Source organism: Uranotaenia lowii, chromosome 2 (genome assembly GCF_029784155.1).
Source record: "Uranotaenia lowii strain MFRU-FL chromosome 2, ASM2978415v1, whole genome shotgun sequence".
NCBI lineage: Eukaryota > Metazoa > Arthropoda > Insecta > Diptera > Culicidae > Uranotaenia > Uranotaenia lowii.
Window position 1 is genome coordinate 249,991,694 of NC_073692.1, and position 24,547 is coordinate 250,016,240.

Here is a 24,547-nt window from a genome sequence, read left to right on the forward strand (position 1 = left end):
GTCGTATGGGATATGATTTTTGAGCATTATTCAAGGAAAATGAGGTGAAACTTATTGGTTTCTCTTCTCCTTTTACAACTTGTGCTAATACGCCACCCAAGCCATAACTACAAGCATCTGTTATGATAATTAAAGGCTGAGTTGGATCATAAAAATCCAAAACTTTTGAATTCAACAAGGCATTTTTACTTAACTCAAAAGATTTTTGACATTCAACTGTCCATTTGTATTTGTTATCTTTTTTAAGCAAACTGTACAGTGGAGAAAGATGCAAAGATAGTCTAGGTACAAACTTTCCATAGTAATTTATCAATCCTAGATATGATTTCAGCTCAGTTGTATTAGACGGTACCGCTGCATTCTTTATTGTAGATAATTTATCTGGACATGGACTCAGACCTTTGTTTGAAATAACATGGCCTAAATACGACAGCTCTGATACAAAAAATTTACATTTCTGCCAATTTACTTTTATATTTGCCACCGACAAACGGCTAAGTACAAGAATTAATCGCTGTTTACATTCTTCAGCAATTCGTCCAGATATCAAAACATCATCCAAATACACAGTCAATATTTGCCAAAATGTTTTCCATTGTACTCTGAAAAATAGCACAACTTGAAGAAACCCCTTGGGGAAGCCTATTGTATGCAGTGATTGAATTTTGATGAGCATGAATTGATCAACCTTCTCTCGCTCACTGCTTTACTCGGAAGCAAAGGTTGCTTTGAGGCAGCGAAAACGACAAAACCGATGATGCATACGCTCTCAATATGGCCCGCCTTCAAGAAGCAGTATACATTCGAGGCAGCGAATCCAAAAAACCAAACGAATGGCTCTCACTCATCTCCTGTTACGAGCTTGAGGGAAGCGAATTCAAAAGGGACAGCGAACACGAGTCTCCTCGTTTGTGCCTGGATCGAATGCGTGAGGTTTTTCTGCTATTGCTATTATTGCACAGCAACCGCACGCAGGCAGCTAGTTTTTTCGTTTCTTTTTCCTCCCCCCTCTTTGCACTATACGTTGCGGGCCGTGCAACGCAATAAGTTCGGTTGTTTTTGTTGTTGCCTCAACCTTTGCGGCGAGGTTGAAGATGTTCTCCTCAACGACAGCTTTCGGCTGGAGCTATTCAAATTCAAGAACGTAAATGAGTATGTGTGCCTCGTCTTCTTCATGCATCATGTAGCAACCGAACGTTGAGAGAGTTCGTTCGGGGCAGCAAACGAATAGTGTCTCTCAGAGCAGATCCTCCTCATGGGGGGAGGTTTGAATGAATGTATATGTATCGTCTCCTGTATAGCTATGCGAGGCCTCAAAGTGTGTATTTTGAATGCCTCTGATGAGAAAATTGGTGAGGATTTCAATCACTGATTGTATGTGAATAAACCCTTTATCGTATTGATAACCATAAATTTTTTACTATTTTCTGATAGCGACAACTGTGTATAAGCTCCTTCAAGATCCAAAACACAAAACGTAGTACAACCTGAAAGTTTAGCAAAAATGTGCTGAACTAGAGGCAAAGGATAGGTATTAGGAATGATACATTCATTTACAGACACTTTACAGTCAATAACCAAACGAATATCTTGATTTTTCTTTACTACTGCTATAACTGGAGATGCCCATTCACTAGTTTCAATTGGTGTTATAACATTCTCTTTTTCTAATTTTTCCAAATGTTCCAAGACTTTTTCCCTTAGCCCATAAGGAACATCGTAGGCTTTTTTAAATATCGGTTTATCATCTTTCAGAACCAGTTCAGCTTCATATCCCCTAATTGGTTGCGAAAAATCCTTTTCAAATACATTAGAAAACTTTTTCTTTAGTTCGCTTACGATAGCATTTCTGTTTGGCAACACTGCTACATTTTTTATGCTTGATGTTCCACCAACAAAAGTATTTCTCCAATGTGGAAAAAAAAATGTCCAACCACTCTCTTCCAATAAGAGGATACAAATTATGATTGACCTGATACAAATTTTCTTTCAGAACAACTAGAGGTAGTTTTTCTCTACGATTGTTCAAGGTTACCCATACGTTTGCCTCTCCGAGAACCTCTAGTCGACCACCATTTACAACCACTAATTTTCTTTTACTTTTAAAAACATTTTCATTGAAAAACGTCCTAAACATGCTTTCTCCCATTACAGTCACAGCTGAACCAGTATCAACTTCCATAGTAAATCTATTTCCTCTTACACCAACCTCTATCAAACATGAGCTATCTGATTTGTTCAAACTCGACACCATCATACACAAATAATATTCACCTGATGAATCATCTTCTTCAGAATCGTCACTCAACTCAACTCTGAGTACGTTCAGTGCCTCATTAATATTTCCAACAGTATTCCGTGATGGAGCTGGGACAGCCACGCTTTGAACACGATCACGGCTAGGACCTGGCCTGTTGTTGAAGGAGACGTTACATTGCCTCTTTATGTGTCCTTTTTGACCGCAGCGATTGCAGATCAAATTGCTGTATCGGTTTTCACGGTTTCTGCTGGGACTTCTTTCGCCAAAGGAAACTCTCCTGCCCTTCTGCTCTCCGCGATTTCTACTACGGCTGCGGTAGTCAGCATCCCTTCTATACGATGGTTGAAATCTATTTCCACCGTGAACTGCCCTTCTACCCAACCTCTATCTAAGTGAGCCAACATAAGCACTTTCATTATTGCTACTCAATATTTTAGCTCGGTTTGAGGCTAACTCCCACTGGGTGACAATGCGTTCAGCCGTCTGCAGAGTCAGTCGATCCTGTTTAAGTAGTTCTCGTTGTAGATCTTTGTCCCTAATTCCGACTAAAATTCTATTTCGAATGGCCTTTTCTTTGTAATCCCCTAGATCACATTGCGAAGCGATAAGTTTTAAATCCAGTATGAAACTTTCTACTGTTTCATCTTAAGTTTGTACCCTGGATTCTAATTTAAAACACTGTACCACATCGGTATCCTCCTTATCAAATCTCGCTTTAAGTCGAGCTATCATGTCCACATAAGTAACGGTATTTAAATTCTGACCCGGAAACAACAGTTTTAGCTCACTAAAGATTACCGGTCCACTAAGCGTTATAAATAAAGATCTTTTTCTATCATCAGACAAACGCGGGAAGTGATTTGTTAAAAAGTAACACTTTTCCTCGTCGTCAATTAAAGTGTCTAACTATAATTAAGAAAAACACACTTACTGAGTCTTTCGGAGATGTCAACAAAAAACACTTCTGTTCTGATTTGCCACTAGTCGAAGACTGCCTTATTTATTTATGTTTACTAGGTACGTTTTATGCAGAGAGAGTAAGAAATGAAAAAAATATAAATATATTATTTTTCATGTATTTTCATGCTTTACCGTGCCCACTCACTGAGTTATTTCTCTGGGTGTAATTACTTGGATATTTCTTGCGGAGAAATATTTCGGTTATTAAATTTTATGCATTGGGACTATTCGGAAGTGACATCTGGTGGTTGGGGAAAAAAGTTTAGTCGGAGCTTATAACAAACGCTTAAAGCAGAACTAGCCAAACAAAATCAAACGAAAATCATTTGATTTTCGTTGAAGTTCTATGGCCAATATGCATAATTGACCATAGCCTATACATTGAGGGACACTTTTTCCGTTACAAACAACTTGCTGCTATTGATTCCTACCTTTTGTAACATGATCAATTCCCATATTTACAAAAGGTGGAATCAACATGTAGTCAAGTTGAAGACCGTTTGGTTACTGAAAATCTAGCACGTGCTCACATCCTGGTTAGCTGGGACTCAAACGCACAAAACACAAAGCGTTCGTCAGGGAAAAAATATCGCAGTTATTAAATTTTATGCATTGGATTATATTTCTCGATGAGAAATGATTGTGAGTTATTATTTTTTAATGGTTTTAGTTTATTTTTGTCAGAGAAATAACCGAATGCCTAAAAACTAATTATTTTTATATTATATTCATTTCTGAGTGTACAATAAAACTGCTCAACTCATTGCTGGCAACCAAGATTGCGGTAATTTTCAGTCATTTTCGTTCGATCCTGACCAACGTCTAGTAGCAGTCAATGTCTTCGAAAGAATATCAACATCGTCTACGAATTCAATGACTAAGCTAGAATGTCAGTCAGGCAGGAATGTCAATTTAACATGACATTGTTGTTCACACACACGGTCATCTTCCTATTCCGTTTTCTGATTGTGTTAGGAGGGATTTTACGTTATTTGTTGCGCAACAATTGTAAAAATGTAATCCGTGACCTTAAGGAGAAAAAATCGCGGCAAGCAAAATGATATTCATTCAACTTGGTCATGACATTATTAGATTACCTTACTGATCAAAAATCAGTATCGCATGACATAGAAATGCAAAGCAGAATCAAGGTCGATAGATATTTATTGGCTCCAGGACACTGACCATTCGCAGCTCTGCTGCTCATCAGCGGTATGTTAACAACATCTTAGGCGCTTTTATTATCGAAGGTAACATTTGTACTTTATCATGAAAAGTCTAGTTTTAGCATGTAAATCTCGTGTGTTTTTAATTCGTGTATCCGCATTTCCAGGTAAATTACACTTCTCTACATTCATGTCGCCAGAGCTAATTTCATAGATTCCCTTCGGGCCCGAGGAAAGCTGATGGACTTGGACTATATGTTTGAAATATATATTTTCCTTTAAACTATTGATCTTCGTCTATAATCCTTTTTATTTTCATATTTCCCTATCTATCTTTTTTTTTCTTCCAAAAGTGAACTAGATATAAGCACACAATTGTAATCAAACAAAACGAGTTTGGCTCCTTAAAGCCTAAAGGTATGAGCCGTTTCAAATAAAGAATTTACAAAAAAAAAACACTTCTCTACATTATAAAAAAAAACAACGAAACATCGAAAAAAATTATAATAAAAAAACTTGAATTTTGAAAACAAAAATAGTCCATTAGTAAAATATGCAAAAAAAAAATAGGCGTAGTCATCATTTAAAATTCAATATTCGGCACATTTTAGTGTTCAGTGAATTTCTTTTTTAACTTAACCTGATTTAAAGTAGATGACAGATAAAACAAGAAAGTTTTTGACAAGTGTATCTTTTTCTTTCATCCACAGTTTCTCCAGCTCTGGAAGATATGCATACAAAACTTTTACGTAAAATAAAAAAAATGGTTCCATCAGGAAAATGGGAAAATACACTAGCAAAGTTCGCTCATTCATACTCCAGCCAAGATGCATGGGAGATAGAACGTTTTGGATACAAAAATGCTAGCGTTGTCGTTAAAACGCGCATATTGAAGGTAAGTTTTGTACCGTAATATGCCCTAATTCTGCGCTATATAGAATTTTATAAACCCTTTATTTTTTTTTTTTGGGATTTTATAAACCCTTTATCAAACATTAAATCCTTTAATATTATGTTTTTAATACAAGGTTTTGTGATTTCTGTGTAAAAAATAAATCATTTCCTGCCGCTGAAGAATGGTCCTAATAATTCATGAAGCTACTTTACATAACGCATGGCTTTTTCTTCAAGACACATTTATTTTAGCATGCTTCCACGATACTGCCCATTTGAAACGTACACTCAGAAATAAATAAAATATAAAACAATTATTTATTAGTTATTTTCTCCTTTCTCCCTCTTTACGCTCAAGGATATTTCTCATGGTGTAATTACTGGGATATTTCTCACTGAGACATATTTCTGCAATTAAAATTTATGCATTGAGAAATGGAGGATTGTTATGAAAGCGACATTTGGTGGTTAGAAAAAAAAAGTTTCAGCCGGGACGTAAAGGCAAACGCTTAACCCTCATCCGCGTTTATGTGTCATTTTGACACCATGCGTGTCGTGACTAGCAAACGAGAACTACTGTCTTTAAAGAGAATTTTTCTAACCAAGAAACGTACGACACGCATCATTATTTCGTCTGTCGGCTTCGCTCTCTGCCCAAATCACCACCCACCGTACCTACTCGGAGAGCAAACAAACACGTTTTGCTGGACGCGCTGCTTGTAGTTCTAGAAATTCAGGAATGATTTTACGTTTATAATTTTCATATTTTTGTGAAATCTCACAGCGTGATTTGTTGCACCTCACTAGAATGTAGATTAACTGACGGTGGACCACAAAAAGAGATGAAATTTCAATTAGTAGAAAAATTGCGCAAAGTAGTGAACTTTGAAAAATTCCAGTAATTTCAATTTTTGTTGCATCAAAAATCTAAAGACAGCAAAATGTTAGAATTTTAATAAAGTTTGTTGTCATATTTTTTTCTAAAACTCTAACATCGCTCAAACAGTATTTACTAGCAATCGAATGAAAAGTAGGTATTTTAGTCCACTTTTTTTAAGTTTTTGTGACCATTTCATTAAAAAAAAAATTAAAAAAATATTTCTTGTCTTCATGATGTAGGCATTAACTTCAGCTTTCATATGCATAAGGCAAATATTTTTTTGGACGTGTAATATATGAACTACGGCAGTTTTCGTGAGGCATGTTTTTTCGGATTTTTTTTCTTTCATGCTGAATAACGAGAAAACTTGTAACTTTAGCTGTATATAATGTTCTAAACATATTTTACTGACATTACAAGGTTTTGATGTAAGTTTTGTTTAAATCGGTTTAACACGCCAAAAGTTAAAACGATTTGAGCTTGTGGTGTCAAATTGACACTCCTAGTGCTGATTAGGGTAATGAAATCTAATGCGGATGAGGGTTAAAGCAGAAATAAACAGAAAAAGCAAACAAACATCGTTTGGTTTTCGTAAAAGTCCTATGGTCAATGTGCATTATTAACCATAGAATACAAAACAGATGCACTTTTTCTGCTAATACACGTACACAAGTTCACGTTTTTGCTCTTACTAGTTCTTATAAAAATTTGGAACTATATTTCATAAAAAAATGTACATTGATCTGTCCAACATTTCATAAAGACACATCGAACGGAACGTTAAAATTTCAAAACTTTCTGTTGAATTACAAACTAAAATTTACTAGAAATTCATTGTTTGAATACATTCCGTGAACAAAAATTAAAATTAATTATGATGATATTATTAGCAAACATAACAAAGCTAAAGCTTTTTTCAATAAAATGTTGAAAAGTAACCATTATGTAGATTTAAATTATCGGACTTAGCGGTGAAAAGTGATGTCTTTTTTAGTAGGGACATCTAAAGATTATGAAATTTTTTATATAGATGGATAGAAGGTAAGATGAAATGAAAGATGTTGAAAATGAGCGGGTAGAATTTATTTAGAAGCATATCATCACACATCAAATTTTTGTTCCTCACGGCCCTACTACTATGAAGTGATAGATACAGATAGAGTTGCATCTACCACCACACATTAGACCAAGCCCACCGGGTGTTGCTATTTCGGTATTTTAGATGTTTTATTGGTTGCGTTTTTATCTACTTACTGATTTTCGCACCCATTATTTCCATCCAGGTTGGTATTTGCGTTTGTTTATCTTCTGATAGCGAATCCTGTAAAAACTTACTACTCGAATGCTATTTCTCGAATCAAGTTGGCGACTGTTGGTGCGTTGATGGGTTGATAGATATGTTGCTGAATGTACTCGATTCGAGGTTTAGCAACCATTGGTGGGCCTGGTCTTAGTAGGCCAAGCGTGGTCCGCCCTACAAGGGAAAACTTGCAGTGCGGACGAACAAAAAGATGGTATGTGATCGCTCAGATATACTATGGCCTACTAATGTGTGGTGGTAGATGCAACTCTATCTGTATCTACCACTTCCTAGTAGTAAAAAAGGGCGATAAATCGGTGAAATCGTTTATTTAAAAAATCAAATTAAATTTCTTTTTCTAGTTTAATTAGTAATTCAGGAAAAATATTCAGTTAGGCTTCCGCTTTTCCAAATCCGAATTGCCGGGCCTTACGCTTAACCCCTGCCATCAGATTTTGTACAGCCAAATTGTCGACCTTCTTTGCCGCAGAAAAACAGTTTGCCTTGAACTGCTGCTCGTCCTTAGCAGTTTTTTTGGTCTTCTTTAGGTTCCGTTTGACAATAGCCCAGTATTTCTCAATTGAGCGGAGCTCTGGCGTGTTGGGAGGGTTCTTGTCCTTGAGAACCTTCTGCACGTTGTTGGCGGCGTACCACTTCATGGCCTTTTTACCGTAATGGCAAGATGCCAAATCCGGCCAAAACAGTACGGAACAACCGAAATCAATCAATAAATCAATCGAAAACGTTCACTGAATCAATCGAAAACGTTCACTGAAGAAGGTAGTAAGTTGCTATCGAAATACTGGTATATGAACTTTTCATTTACCGTGGTTGAATTAAAAGGAATCTTTCGATTGCTTTGATTCAGTCGATTCAACCGTGTTTCTTCAGGAAAGGCAGCATACGTATATTCAAACACTCTTTCACGTCAATTTCTCGGTTGACAGTCCCGGAAGCTATGAAAATGCTGCTTTTCAAGCCACAGGTACCGATGGCTTGCCAAACCATATATTTCTTCGCGAACTTTTTTTTCTGGGATTTTCATCCTGTAGGATGATTAATCCCTACTTCACGAACTTTGACAGTTTTATGTGCTTGAAATATCTGCTACCTTTCCCCTTCCTTTTGCCGTATAAAACTCCTGTCCCGGAAGCTGCTTGTAGTCGGCTTTGACGTAGGTTTCGTCGTCCTGAAGCGTGGTAAATCGTGGTAGTCAAACTTCGTCAGCATCGTCGTGTACAGCCTTCGGGATCGCGTTTTGGCCGTCGTATTTTGTTTATGGTCGCGATTTGAAGTCACTACCTTCTTGTAAGTCGATAGTCCAGCTCGTTTTTTTGGCTCGATGCACGGTTGTAGACGATACACCCAGCTTATTTGGAGCATCTCGGAGAGAGAGGTTGGGGTTTCGCTTGAAACTACCGGCAACTCTCTTTGTCGTCTCAGCGGCTTCCGGTTTTCGATTTCCCCCCGATCCGGACTTCCTGGCTATCGACAAACGTTCCTCAAACACTTTAATTACATTTGTAACGGTTGATTTGGCAACTTTTAGCGATTTTGCCAGCTTTGCGTGCGAGTAGCTCGGATTTTCGCGATGCGCGAGCAAAATTTTGATACGCTGCTCTTCTTCCTTGGACGGCATTTTGACAACTGAAGAGTGGATTCCAAAATCAAAATAGGAGCAACATTCTACACACTATTAATTTTTTGGTGTAAATTTATGCCAAAAAGGATGCACAAAAAAGAAGCATCATTTTTGACATAAAATTACAGTGGAAAACACAGAAAGACATAAAATTTCCGGCTTTAATAGAATAACACATTTGTCATAATATTATATCATCAATGATGTAAATTTATGTCAAGTTTGACGCACAAAAGCGTAGCATCTTTTTTGACATAAATTTAGATTATTTATGATATAATATTACATCGTACATTCTAATAGGTAAATCATTCTACTGAATCAAAGCAATCGAAAAATTCTTTTTAATTCAACCAAGATATAAGAAAAGTTCAGATATTTGTAATTCGATAGCAAATTACTATCTCCTTCAGTGAGCGTTGTTAGATCGAAAACTGAAACTGAAGAAGAGGGTAAGTTGCTATCGAAATACCGGTATCTGAACTTATCCTATAGCTTGGTTGAATTAATAAAAACCTTTCGATTGCTTCGATTCAGCGTGGTATACCTACACTCAGGCAAATTCTTATTATAATTTTCATAAGATGCATCTTATGAACCGCTTTTTAGAGTGTAGAATAATGTTTCATAAGAGTCTTATGAAATTCCTTCAATTTTTATACGATGTTCTTATGAAAAATAGAAGAAATGGCATTGTCAAAAGATAATGAACACATTCTTTCTTTGCATCAGTTTTTTTTTCATCATCACAGTACGAAGCAATCGCCAGTTCATAGTTATTATAGTTTTCCTTCAATGTTAAATGTTATTTTTATCTCCGGAATGGTAAGTTTGATTTATTGGTGTGGACGTTTAATATATTAGTAAGCTAATATACATTAATTGTTTACTTTTCAGCAAGCTGATCGGCAAAAAAACAAAAGGACGAAGATTAAGATGCGGCAAAAAAAACTTTGATGGAGCCGTCTGTTGATGCGCTGCTGATGGTGAACATCAATGATTTATTTTAAACAAATTTGGCAAACAATAAAGTAAAGTAATGCTTTCAGCATGAAATATCTAGAGTTTTTCTTATTAGAAAGTGATTCACTGTTTCCATAAGAATCTCTTATGAAAAGCAACAATCTCTTATTGAAGTAGGCGTTCATTTTCAGAATTCATTCGCGTCATAAGACAATCTTATGAATTTCATAAATTTTTCTTATGGCGCCACTTCATAAGAGAATCTTATGGCATACATAATAGTATTTTTCTGAGTGTATATTTTTGATCATAGGAGCTTTCGGAGACACAATGTTTAGGAGCATATATTTCATTTTATTATTCATACACAGAAAAAAATATTTTCTGTAAAATTACAGCAAATATCCTGTAACAAAAAGGAGCAGGACATTTGCCGTAATTTTACAGGTCGAACTAAAAATTCTAGGACCTTGTGCCTTAGTGAGCATATCATTTAAAGGCTCCTTAAAAATTACAGGCCTGTAAATTTTAGTTCATCTTTTCCTAATTCCAATTGGTATACCACGCGTGGTTTCCAGCAAAAAACAATTTGCTGTGTACATACATACACAGTAAATTTTTGCCTCAATTTCCAGCAAAAAAATTGCTGGAAACGTTCAGCAATCCAAATTTTTGCTGGAAACCAGCAATCGGTTTTCAAATTGCTGGATTTTTCAGCATTCGGTTGTGTTCTTGTCATTTTTGCTGAAAAACCAGCAATCGGTTTTCAAATTGCTGAACTTTCCAGCAATTGATCTAGTTTGCTGGAAAATCAGCAATCGAGTTGTCAAATTGGAATCTGTTTGTTTGTTTGTTTATTTTATTTGAACGGTCGTTTAACAGCTTAGGTCATTCTGGTCGACGGAATCTGTTTGTTTTCGTACGCTGAAGCAAGGTGAGACTCTATTTTACGAAATTTGGTTACATTAATATAATTATTTTTATTTTCCTCTATATTCTAGCAACTAAACATCAAGTCAAGGGTGAGTTTAAATTGGACAGGTATATTCCATGAAAGATACTTATCAAACTTTTTTTTTCAGGTGGCGGACGATCAACACTTTGGCATAAAACTGCCACCCCTGAACCGGCGTTGGAATAAAAAAAAAATCATGTTCTTGAAAGTAAATAAATCCCTTATTAAAAAATTGAAAAGAAATTGATTTTATAGCTTATTATATGCACAGCCAGTATTAAATATTTAATTTTGAATTGAAATGTACATATGGTACTAAATATAGCCGGTTGTTTTGAAAGAAATGCTGGTTTCCAGCAATCTGGATCGCTGATTTTCCAGCAATTTGTATTGCTGGGAACCAGCATTAACGTTTGCTGTTTTTTCCAGCAATTTAAATTGCTGGAAATTTTGCTGGAAAGTCAGCGGGACAAAAACCAGCAAAAAATAATTTGCTGTGTACACAGCAATTTTTTTTGCTGGAAACCAGCAATTTTTTGCTGGTTTTTGTCCCGCTGACTTTCCAGCAAAATTTTCAGCAATTTAAATTGCTGGAAAAAACAGCAAACGTTAATGCTGGTTTCCAGCAATTCAAATTGCTGGAAAATCAGCAATCCAAATTGCTGGAAACCAGCTATTTTTTTCAACACAACCGGCTGTATTTAGTATCAAATTTATATTTTAATTCAAAATTAAATTTTGATTTGGCTGTGCATATAATAAGCAATAAAACAAATATCTCCTAGCTCCCTTTTTTCAATAAAGGGATATATTTATTTCCAGAAACCGATATTTTTTTCAATATTCTAAAACATCGGCTCTGGGCTGGCAGCTTTGTGCCAAAGTGTTGATCATCCGCCACCTGTAAAAATAGCTTTGATTAGAATATTTTAGAGAATATCTATCTGTCCAAGAAAAACTCACCCTTGACTTGTTATCTGGTTGCTAGAATATAGAGGAAAATAAAATAATTATATCAATTTAACCAAAATTCGTAAAATAGAATCTCACCTTGCTTCAGCGTACGAAACAAAAAAAATCTCCACACACAAAACTTTCGAGGCCGTAATTTAGCAAAATTTTGCTCAAATTTGACCAGCTAGAAATTTAGCAAACGATTTAGCAATTTTTTTCTACTACAATTTTAGCAAAAGAGAGAAAAAGTTAGCCGCCGGAATGTTTTACCGAAATTTTAGCAAAAACCGGCGGAAAAGACCGCGGGGGATTAGGAATATTGCTTTTTTTATTTTTTCTATGGAAATTCTGGAGGGAATATGAAAAAGTCAACACAGATTATTTCACTTCATTTATTTAAAAAAAATGCAAGTCACTTAACTAACTAACTAATTTGTCCACTTGATCTTTAGAATTGGTCTTTCACCCGGGTGAAAATGGTTCCTTTTTGTCGATCATCCTGCAATGATGGTCGGCAGGAACAACCTGGCGAAAAACAAATAATTTCGCATATTAAAAGCCGGATTTTCTCATGGTTGAATCGAATCCTACCTATTCGCTTCCGATGTTTTATCCACCTTCCGTCGGCCACTTGGCCATCACACCTTGGCACCACTAGCAGTGAACCCGATTCCGTAACCGCATTACTGTTCATTCATTGGTAAGTTCCTAGAAAAAAACAGAATTTCCTGCTTCAAAAATCGATCTTCAATTCAATCTGTTCGTGTCATGACCGGTTCTTTACCTGTACGCTTCCGGTGTTAGTCTGGCTACCATTTCGTCACTGACTTATCAGCCCCGGCTCCACAGGTTCCGCCAATCGTACTGATTCACGTTGATTTATTTTTCTTTCTCTCGTAGCCGGCGGCTGCTATCCGAACAAAGCGGCTAGCTAGTTGACTTTTTTACTAAATTCAAGCAAAATAAGCATTTTGCTATCGCGTTAGTGAAACAACCCTTATTGCAAATCGAAAGTAACGCAGTATTTTTGCTAAGTGGAGGCTCGAAAATTTTGTGTGCAAATTGACAACTCGATTGCTGATTTTCCAGCAAACTAGATCAATTGCTGGAAAGTCCAGTAATTTGAAAACCTATTGCTGATTTTTCAGCAAAAATGACAAGAACACAACGGAATGCTGAAAAATCCAGCAATTCGAAAACCGATTGCTGGTTTCCAGCAAAAATTTGGATTGCTGAACGTTTCCAGCATTTTTTTTTGCTGGAAATCGAGGCAAAAATTTACAGTGTACACAGCAAATTTTTTTTTTGCTGCACGGAAAAAAATTGCATGGGTTTTCCAAATACAGGATCATGGTAATTTTACTATGTCCACGATCTAGTGTTTTCTACCACGATTTAGTATTTTCTACCAGAAATCTGGTTTAAAGTACTACAACATAGTATTTTTACTATGCGAACTTTGACAGCTCATAGTAATTTTCCCGTGTCTAAATTACCATGCGCATGATATTTAGATATTGCTCGATTTGTGTTCTTGCAATTACTATGCGCATGGTAATCGTCTTTTGTGAAGTCGGAAATACTCTATCCATGGTAAATTCTTCATTGTGCGCTTCGTTTGAATGTGTTTTGTTTTTTGTCGGTCGTTCGTCGCGATTTAGGAACGCGAACAAGCTGTCCGGCGCGGGTAAAATTGTAAGTGTTTAGTTTAACAATCAATTTGTGATCATAAAGCTGGCCTCCATCCCACCCGGCCAACTCTCGGTCTCGGCTCAAATCGCAAAAAAAAATTTACTGGAAGTGTTGGAGCCGGAAGCCGAATTTTATTCATTGGCACTTCGATTTCAAGAGGCACTTGCTCAAGTCCCAGACCCCCACCCCGGAAGTTTATCATCGATGGCTAAAAGGAGTTCCGAAACATCCCAAATCGGTATGGAAAAAAAATCGAGATTCAGCGGTTTAAGCGTAAGTTGAAATAATTAATATCAATTTGCCTACTAATTGATTTTTATAAATTTGTTTTCAGAATATTCCAATTAATCATCAGATGTGATTCGGTCCGGCGTCCGGCGGTATGTAAGTGAAACACTACTTATGAAATAAAAAAGTAATATGAAAAAATTGCATTTTCAATTAAAGGGCTCAAAATATCACAATAATTAGTAAAATCGAATATGCTACGAGATATTCATACCATGCTTCATGGTAATTTTACTATTTGGATCATGTTAATATGCTTGTTTCTATCATAACACATACTATTTTCAAAATTGAACATATTAATTTTACCATGCATGATGTAAAAAACACTCATGATTTCATTGACAATTTTACTATGAACGTAGTCGAAATTACTATGCGCAGCCAAAATTAACACAAAGTAAAATTACTATGTGCATGGTAATATCAAGAACAAAACATTATTGACTCAAAAATATGGTTGCGTGTTGTTCGTTTAAACCACGAATCTAGTAATTTTACTATGCTTTTTTTTTGTGTGTGGAAACCAGCAAAATTTTGCTGGTTTTTGTCCCGCTGACTTTCCAGCAAAATTTCCAGCAATTTCAATTGCTGGAAAAAACAGCAAACGTTAATGCTGGTTTCCAGCAATTCAAATTGCTGGAAAATCAGCAATCCAGATTGCTGGAAACCAGCTATTTCTTTCAACACAACCGGCAGTATTTAGTATGAAATTTATATTTCAATTCAAAATTACAGTTTAATATTGGCTGTGCATATGATAAGCAATAAAAACAATTATTTTCTCCCATTTTCAGTAAGGGATTTATTTATTTAAAAAAAAAATTTTTTTTTACAACTTTCTAAAACCGGCTCTGGGGTGGCCGCTTTGTGCCGCAGTGTTGATCATCCGCCACCTGTAAAAATAGTTTTGATTAGTATCTTCTATGGAATATCTACCTGTACAATAAAAACTTACCCTTGACTAATTGATGCCTCATGGTTGCTAGAATCTAGAGGAAAATAAAATAATTATATTAATTTAACCTAAATTCGTAAAATAGAATCTCAACTTACTTCAGCGTACGAAACAAAAACAAACTCCAAATTGACAACTCGATTGCTGATTTTCCAGCAAACTAGATCAATTGCTGGAAAGTCCAGCAATTTGAAAACCGATTGCTGATTTTTCAGCAAAAATGACAAGCACATAAACGAATGCTGAAAAATCCAGCAATTCGAAAATCGATTGCTGGTTTCCAGCAAAAATTTGGATTGCTGAACGTTTCCAGCAATTTTTTTTGCTGGAAATCGAGGCAAAAATTTACAGTGTATTACATACATACAAAAACAGCTTCTCCATTGTTAAAAATTTTATAGCTGCCATTACAAACCGATCCACGTCATTTTCGGTAGGAACCTGTATTCTTTTACATAGATTTTACGTGAATGAGCCATTCAGAGCATATGAACCTTCCCCGGTCAGAAGAGCAACAAATCAATTTTCACACAATGATCTCAATCGAAAAATAACCAAATAACAATATTTTTTCTTGATTCAGGCTTTGTTAGAGGCACAATTTGACCGCAACATGAAATTCAAATCCAATATCAACACAGTTGCAGCGAAATCGCTTAGATCAGAACCTGTTGGAAAAGACAAACTGGGAAATATATATTGGTGTATAATGGATCGTTACAGCAATATCAAAATATTTCAAGAAAATGCAGATGAAGAAACTTGGCGACTGGTTGCTAGGTAAGTAAAGCTTAATACATTTTTTATAACTGGGTAATTTAATGATTATCTGTTTACTTACAACAGTGATCGCGAAGAAGTTAAAAATTTGATCCACAAACTAAAAATGAACGATATGGATGCTCTTGTTGTTGCAAATGTCATGGATGAAGATACAAGTAGTAACAGTGCATCAGTACATTCAGATGAAAAAAATAATGTTAATGTGGAAACCAAAGAGCACGTTATTGATATAAATGGTACCTCAAACAAGTTTGAAAACAATCGCATGTTTAAGCAACACAATGACTCATCTGAGGATGGTGTATCTGGTTTTCTTACTACACAGACAGATAAAAAAATCATAGAATTTGAAAATACAGTCATGGATAAAAACGAAAGCTTGGAAGCTACAAAACAGGAAGGCACTGCAACATCATCCAAAACTACACAAAATGAAAATCATCATCCACTCGGTGACGATAACCATACGTCTACCCATGCTAACAACACTGATAATTCATCTGATAACCCCATAGTTGGGCCAGCTGTAGTAGAGCCAATACTCAGAATAAATGGTGAAGGATCGGGAAAGGAATGTGAAACGGCACCAATATTTAGCGATGTCATCGATGAGCCTGTTTTTTATGTATACGGATTAGGGAATGGAGTAGAAAATGAAATGGGTAATATAAAAAAAACTAAGGAATGCAACCCAAGTACTGGGACGGCACCTTCGTCACCATTTCAAAAACTAGATAATATTGCTAAAGAGACTATGGAAAAACTATCACCTTCAAAATCAACAAACCTTCCATTAAAAAAAAAGATAAACAATGATTACAGTAATGATTTAACCGCAACAGCGCAAAGATCTGAAATAGAAGAAAATGACCTTGCACACAGAAAAAATCCAAGTAATAAAGACCAAGGAAGCCCGAAAAGTATTAATATTGATGCAAAAGTTAAAATTGAGAATGCACCCGAAGAAGAAAATTCAATGAGCAAAACTGCAACAGAAACTCTGGTACCAAATTCTTTTGGTAGAAACGCATCGAAAGAATTAAACGATTACCAGGAAAAAAATCAATCGAATCCGTGCAGTGCAACTAATCTTCAAATGAACATGCCCTTGTCGGCAGAAAAAATAAACAAAACATCAATGCCCAACAATGTTAGTGAGAATGAAAGTGACAAATCTGCATCACAGGAAACTATTGGAGAAAACGTCATTTTGAATGAATGTAAAACAACCAAGAAGAAAACTAGAGGGAAAAAAACTACAGGTAAGGATTTTGGAATAATAACTAACAAATTTTGTGAATTGGATAATAGCCGCCGTGAATTATTAGTTTTTCTTATCAGTACCGTGAAGGCACCAATGGCCGCGCATGTTCTCTGAGCCGTACAAAAATAATTTTTTGTGCGAATCTGAAAAGCACTTACACGTAGTAAAATTTGCGTACTTTAAGGGAAAAATTTAAAAGCGAGGAATTTTTCCTTGCAAGGCCAAACTATTAAAACAAATTTATTTGGCAGTTTGTCCAACTGTTTCGAGCTACTTTTCGTTGAATCTAAAACATCGTAGTCCAAAAATTGGGGTTTGTTCAGGAATTAAAACCTTGAGGCTGAAATTTCAGCACATCTTGTTTACTCAAAGGGATCGCCAACATCGCTCAAGTTTGAATGGAAATTTGACATAATTTGTTCTTCTATCAAAATTTCAAAAACATTTTTTTTGACTCAATTTTTTAAGCTCATTCTAGGTTGTAATGTGTTACTATTGTTATCCTGACAGGATCGTTATCCACAATCACAATCTCATTGAACGTGATTTCCACACTTACTTACTTACTAGCTTAATGTTCCCGCGCCGATCATCAGGTGCATAGGGCCGTGGTATAAGGCCTCCACTGTTGACGATCCGGAGCCAGCGTCTTCATTTGGTCCCAGTCAAGACTCGCTTCTATTTCAGCCAGCGAAGGCGCTTCCGAGTTGACGTCATTTATGCGACTTTTTGTTGGCGCTTGAGCTGCGGTTTCTGTTGACCATCGCTATTCGTGACTTCGTGAAGTGTTGTTCGAAGTGCTCAGTCCATCGTTTGAGCTGATCTGTCAATAACTGACCTGTTCGGTTTTTTAGCGACATTCTAGTATTAGTCCTTGCACCACTAAGGCAGCGAGAAATTTCATAAAGTAATCGGATATCGTTCATTTGGCGAAATGTCATCAAGTAATCGGATATCTCCATTTACAGTCAATTGAACAGCGTGGTTGAGAAAATTCCGAAGGGTGACATTCAAATCCATTTAGGCGACTTCAACGCAAAGATTGGCTCCGATAACCAGGACTTTGAGCGCATCATGGGGCGCCATGGCCTAGGACAGATGAGCGAAAACGCTGTTTGTAGAATTTTGTGGCAACAACAACATGGTGATCGGTGGATCGCTCTTCCCCCATCGACCAAAACATAGTGTCACTTGGGTATCCCGAGATAACCGAACAGAAAATCAAATTGACCACATCTGCATCAGCCGAAAATTTAGAAGGAGCCTTCTGGATGTCCGCAACACACGAAGTATTTGTGTATCCTCAGTGGGCGAGCATAGAATCCAGTCGTTGCAGAGTCTTAGAATTTCTGCATAATACGGTGTAATGTACGGCCCACTTAACACTAAACATACCGACACTTTGTATTTACCTATTTATACCACCGGGTTCAAATGACCCCTATCACTTTTCCCGCTAAAACTCTCTTGTTTCTCAACCTATTTTGACGAAATTTATATTTTTGGAAAGCTTGTAACATGACTAAAATATAATTCTCAGACTACATTCAGCTACAATTATTTATTTTAAAGTTATTCAAAGTCAAAGAAAAAAATCCGAAAAAAACATGTTAATTTCTTAAGATTGGCCACAAAAAATGTAAAAAAAGTGGTGTAAAAACCTTACTTTTTATTCACTCTTGTCAACCCACACTACGGGGCAAGTGCAAATGACACTGTTGCAGTTTTAACCTGGTAGAAAAAACAAACAATCAGTTTTGAAATAAAAAAAAAAAATGGAAAATCTGTACAATTTATGATCGACCGTTGTACGCATCCGGTATCGATTTGGATTAGTATTTCGTCTTTGACTCTCGGAACCGCACTCAATCATGTCAGGTGGTTATTTTTGTCCCAACCCGAGACGGCTACTGTCTGTACGCTAGGCGACTAATATACCCAGGGTGGCCACAGAATCGGGAAAAAACCGGGAATTGAAAATCGAACCGGGAAACCCGGGAATCCAGAGCCAAAACCGGGAAAATCAACAAAAGGAAACCGAAATTCGGTTTTGGTTCTAAGATCAGGGATTCGACCCAAAATTCAATTTTCAAGTCAGAATTCAACAGTTCAAAAATGTGTTAGAAGAATATCATAAGTTTGGAAATTTTTAAACTACTCTCTGATTTCTTTCCAATTACCTCTAAATTCAAAAAAAAACTCACTAACTTTACCGGAATCCACAATTCAAAACTGCCTCGAAGAATAAGATGAGAAATTCAAATAGTATGTTAAAATTTCTTCAAGTATCGCACATCATCTATATAAGGTACACCGGGGTAAGTGTGGACGCGGGGTAAGTGTGGATGATGGCTATAAAACCAATACTGTGAACTATTTTTTCAAACTTTTGATGCAGAATGTTCAATTTACTTGTAATCTATCCAATAACTGTGAAAAAGATACGATTCAGACAATAACGGATGTTTACAGCGACTTTTTCAGAATTTTCTATTTTCAACTACGATGTCGAGTTGATGTGCATCTTTTTCAATTGCAAATTTCTCCTAAACTAGCTGGCTCTCGATGAAAAACTCTACATTGAAACAATCCTTACATTCCAAACGACCAGTTAGGAAAAGAAACGGCGGTTAAAAATTAAGAAAAAAGAGTTTATTTACAAAAAACTAAAATTTTGTCTCCAACCCCTACCTGGGGTAAGTGTGGACGGCTTTAAAAAGACTCGATGTTTACACATTTTTTTCAATTTTCTGTCCTTCATCCTTTATGAGTTGTATTATTTAACGATATTTAGCATTCGGATCATGAAAATTTGAGTAAAGTACTTATTTGTTCTGTATTTTTGATAAAATCGGATCTCGTGTGTTGTAACATAAATTCAACCAAGAAAACACAAATTTTTTGAAAATTTGCTGAGAAATCAAAGGGAAAATCCACCGTCCACACTTACCCCATAAAGCGGGGTAAGTGAAAACACCAGCCGTCCATAACGATTTACGTGATAACTTTTTTCGCTTTGCTTCTATCGAGCTCATCTCTTCAGCATTTGTAAACAATCGTCATTATCAATTTATCAAAATTGCTCCACTGCTGATTTTTTAATGATTTTTTAAAGTTGAACTATACGAAAACCCGTCCACACTTACCCCGGTGTACCTTATATAAAACAGGGAGAGAGACAGCCCATACAGAAATGTACGAACACGCAAAACTCTTCACTGGATCATCCGATTTGCATGCGATTTTTTTTGTTGTGTTCGTCTTCACGCGAAGAATAACACAACGGAGAGATAATTTCGAATTTTTTTTTTGGAATTTGAAAATTAATTTTTAGTTTTTATTCGTATCAAATAAAAGTCATGGCACCTAATTTCCATTTTTTTTTTCAATCGAATCACCCAGAGTAGGAAGGCGCCAAAAGCAATCAAGGCTTACTGATGTGCATCCATCTCTCTATAGAAAGTTTTGGCGCCCATTTTCGTTGCAAGTGTACTTTTCACGTGGCACCAGTAAAATGGATACTTGGATGTGATTTTCCCTATGGGGTTCCGCAACTACGAAGCATAGCAAAGTCTGTACAAAGAATAATGACAAAATTTGTAATTTTTTGCATCAGAATCAAGGCAATTCAAAGATTTTTGTTAGATGTTTGTTCGTTCATCGTTAATTTTTTTTTGAAATGTCATATTCTTTTAGCAACTCAAGCAATATGGCTGTAAAGTTTCCAATAGACTCAAAACAACTTAATGAGATTGAATTGAAACATTTCATTATCAAATCATTTTTATGAGTTTTGGTAACACCAATAGAAAGTCATATAACTGGTAAAAGATCACCTTAATATATTTTTTTGTTGATTTTATCCAAATAGTTTGAGAATTGAAAGTTATTAATTTTGTGATTCCAAGTACATTGAATCATTATCATAAAAACGGATTGGAGGATCAGGAAACATTGGAAAATCCACACTACCTTTCACGCTCAGTGGTGAAAAGGCACTAATATAATCGAATACTAAAAACTTGAAAGAATATAAAAATTAAATTGAAAGTAAAAAACATGCCACCTAAAATTTCGAACATTTAAGTATAGAGAAAAATCTGAACCAATACACAAAAATACAAAAAAAGTTTCCTACCAGATATCAGATCTTAAAAAACAATCTGTCAAGCATAAGTAAATTAAAGAATATAAACTCTTAAATTCGACAAAAAAAAAATAAAATCAAGATCAACGAAAATCCAGCTTTCAAATTAACGTTTCAATAAAACTGAAAATCCAGATTCATAAAGCCAAATTTAGAATATTGATTCAAATTAACAATAAAATTCAGAACTAAATTTGACTTTCTGGATAACAGTTTCTTATCTTACCATCATAAACTATATATTTAAGTAATTTGTGAATATTTTGAATTTTTATTCCAAATATTCAAAATAGATTTGCTTTCATTCAGGGTTTGCCTGTTAAGAGAAAAATAATCTAAATACAAGAAAGTTTATATTCTTTTTTTTCTGAATACTTTAATTCTCAGTGCAATTTTCCAATCCCTAATTGAAAATTGAAAAAAATATAATAATGACACAATTTTCGAAGACATTTTCAAACATTATATTGATAAGAGAAGTGTTGCTGTAAAATGAAATGAATAGTAACTTTTTCTGAATTGTTAAATATTTGTCAAACTCAGCTCTGTTTATTCACAATAAGATTCAATTAGTATATTTAATGCAAAGTCCGAAAAAAAGACATTTGAAATAATTAAAAAATTAAAAATTATTTTAAATTCATTATTCTTTAAATGTTCCGGGTCCATTTTTTAATTTTTCTATTCTGACGACCATGTTTGAAGAAAACTGTAATGTATTTAAATACAGAGCTTAACACAAATCGAAAATACAACTCTATTTATGACGACTCCAGCAAAAAAGATTTATTTTCTGTTGAAATCAATCTTCAACATTTTTAAAATACTTTATCAGATAGAGGTTTTTGAATAGGAATGATGACTAAACTAAATTGAAACTTGATCGATTAAGCGTTCTTAAGTTACCGGAACTGATCATTAGCAGAACTTTATTATACGCTACCTCAACAAGAAAATCAGTTCGCTAAACAAAAGTTAGCGAACTTATTTGAGCAAATCGTATGAGCGTTTTTGTGTCACGAACTGCCAGTTTTGAATATAAATCTATGTATGATATTTTCCATTGCATTAGCGGATTTTTGAATGAACTTAAAATAATGAAATGCGAATAACGAACCATAATTCTGGATTTTTTTTCTGATACAAAGGTATCCACTAGCTTTTATACACTTAAAAGGAAGGCTGACTAAGGAACAGTGCTAAAATAAAAAAAAAAAATTCAAAAATTACAGGCTTAACAAAGTTTGCCGGGTCAGCTAAGTTGCAATTATAAAAAAACGACTATCAATAATATAAAAAGCAAGCAAATTAAGGTTGAATCTCGAATCCAGAACTCCTTGTTGCAAATTTGGAAATGTAAAAGATGCTTATATTGTAATTTTCCAGTGATAGTGTTTAATTTAAGAGTAAAACACAAGACAATCATTTTTATACACGAGACGATGTTTTTTTTTTGTAGATCACTGGCCATAATTTATCCAGGAAATTTCAAATTACACTTTTTAAAGCTTGAATAAGTTAAGATTCCTTTGAAAATTTGCGAAAATTTCGAATGAACTGATTTCTAACCTGACCTGATGAATTTTTTTCCTGGGGTGTGTTTATGTCGATAGAAGACACTATGTAAATTCTTCATAAATCTTAAAATGATCCAACATTGCATGGTAGGGTCAAGTGGGGTAATTATGAACACGGGGTAATTCCGAACATGTGTCATACGCACTGCTGTGGGGGATGAATGAACACAAAAAGTTCCAAAAGAAATGGTTTTCGACAATGTTTAATGTTTTTAGTATCTGATCATAGGAAATCCAGTTGGAATGGTGTTACCACCTGTTTTACATTCGATTTATGAAGCTTTGTCTGGATTTTGAAAAAAAATTGAAAATTTTTATTCACACTGATTCACAGATGAGTTCATATTTACCCCATAGTTTTCGTCCTATGGGGTAATTATTAACACATGTTTTTATTCCTTTCCTGACATTTCTTTGGCTTTTTGAATGGTAAAATGTTTTATTCTTCAACTTAGAGGGCCATTCACTAATTACCCAAGCATTTCTAGTCAAGTTGTGGCTAGTCAAAAGATTTAAGTAAAAACGTGTTTTAAAAGTATTCAAAGTATTGAAAAGTATTCATTGTAAGTTATAATCCTCTCAAAGATTTCACCTTGTAACGCGCCCACTTTAGCCAATGAGTCCGCCTTTTCATTGCCTTGTATAAGACAATGAGACGGGATCCAAGCTAAGGTAATCCTATACGAATTTTCGATCAGAGCGCCCAAAATCCCTGAAATTTCCTGCAAGAAATTGGAAAAGCGCTTCATCAGCTGAGGCTATCCGAATAGATGAAATAGTGGTCTACGGGCAGTGTGCGAATGTATTCCAAGGTGCAGTAAATAGCGGCTAGCTCAGCAGTGTAAACGGAGCATGGCTCTCGAAGCTTGAACGAAGGTTCAAAGCCCTCATTATACACTGCGAAGCCAGTCGCGTTGTCGATTCTAGCACAATCAGTAAAGAACATTTTTGTAGGATCAATTTCACGTACTTTTGAAGCAAAGATTGAAGGAATGATGTTGGGTCGGACGTAATCTGTTATTCCACGGATGTCAGCGGTCATGGACAGATCGAATTTTATCAAGGAACTGCTAATCGGGTAAAAATGACTCGTGTCCGAATTCAATAAAGAAGGATTTATATCTAATTGACTAAAAGTAGGATAACTGTTCACATATTTGACTTGCGGATTAATATTCACAAGTCTTTCCAAATTTTCTATCACCAAAGGATTCATAGTCACACTTTGAATTAGAAAACGTAGCGATAAATCGAAGAACCGATTTTTCAACGGCATTACTCCCGCCAGTACTTCGAGACTCATCGTATCGTAAACAACGATACTGTATTCGTTCAAGTTTAATCAAGTGGGTTTGCGCGGCGAACCCAAAGCAAAAGCTTCCGTGTTCTATGACCGACAGTATCATTGTTTGGTATAACATGATGAGGTCCTGTGGATGAGCACCCCACCAGGTTCCAGTAATCGTTCGAAGAAAATTGATACTCTTTTGGCATTTTTGAGTCAAGTACCTAATATGTTTTCCCCAGAGGCATTTAGAGTCGAACCAGACACCCAAATATTTAAAACTAAGAGATTGAGTTACCATAAGCCGAAAGGCTGGGAAAACCATTTGACGATGGGTCAGATGCAGTTTCTCTGGGAATTGTTGCATTCCTGTTAGCTACTGAAGGGCCTGGATTCTGAAAGAAAGACTGGGGTTTTGACTTTCCAGAAAGTGGAGGAAAGTCGTTCGGGACGGATTAAACCCCGGAGGACTTTAAATAGGAGGGGTAGAATTACTATTTCCACTTTGAGGATTTCTTTAATATTAAGTTTGCTGGCAGCTACTCTGGTTTGTGTGTGATGCGTTTCTTTTTTGGAGCC

The 24,547-nt window shown here is 35.6% G+C and overlaps 2 protein-coding genes across 3 annotated transcripts in view; one reads left to right on the forward strand and one right to left on the reverse strand.

Moving 5' to 3' along the window:
• Window positions 1-24,547, reverse strand: part of LOC129743880 (probable serine/threonine-protein kinase DDB_G0277071) — a 329,957-nt gene that overhangs the window by 103,332 nt on the left and 202,078 nt on the right. The window lies entirely within an intron of this gene.
• Window positions 1-24,547, forward strand: part of LOC129743878 (remodeling and spacing factor 1-like) — a 91,680-nt gene that overhangs the window by 14,271 nt on the left and 52,862 nt on the right. Inside the window, exons 2-4 of one of the 2 annotated variants that reach the window (XM_055736108.1) lie at window positions 5,097-5,281; window positions 15,496-15,692; window positions 15,759-16,957. In XM_055736108.1, the coding sequence (XP_055592083.1) occupies window positions 5,097-5,281; window positions 15,496-15,692; window positions 15,759-16,957 (1,581 nt within the window). The remainder of the gene's footprint in view (window positions 1-5,096; window positions 5,282-15,495; window positions 15,693-15,758; window positions 16,958-24,547) is intronic. The other variant, XM_055736109.1, reaches the window with a different exon arrangement.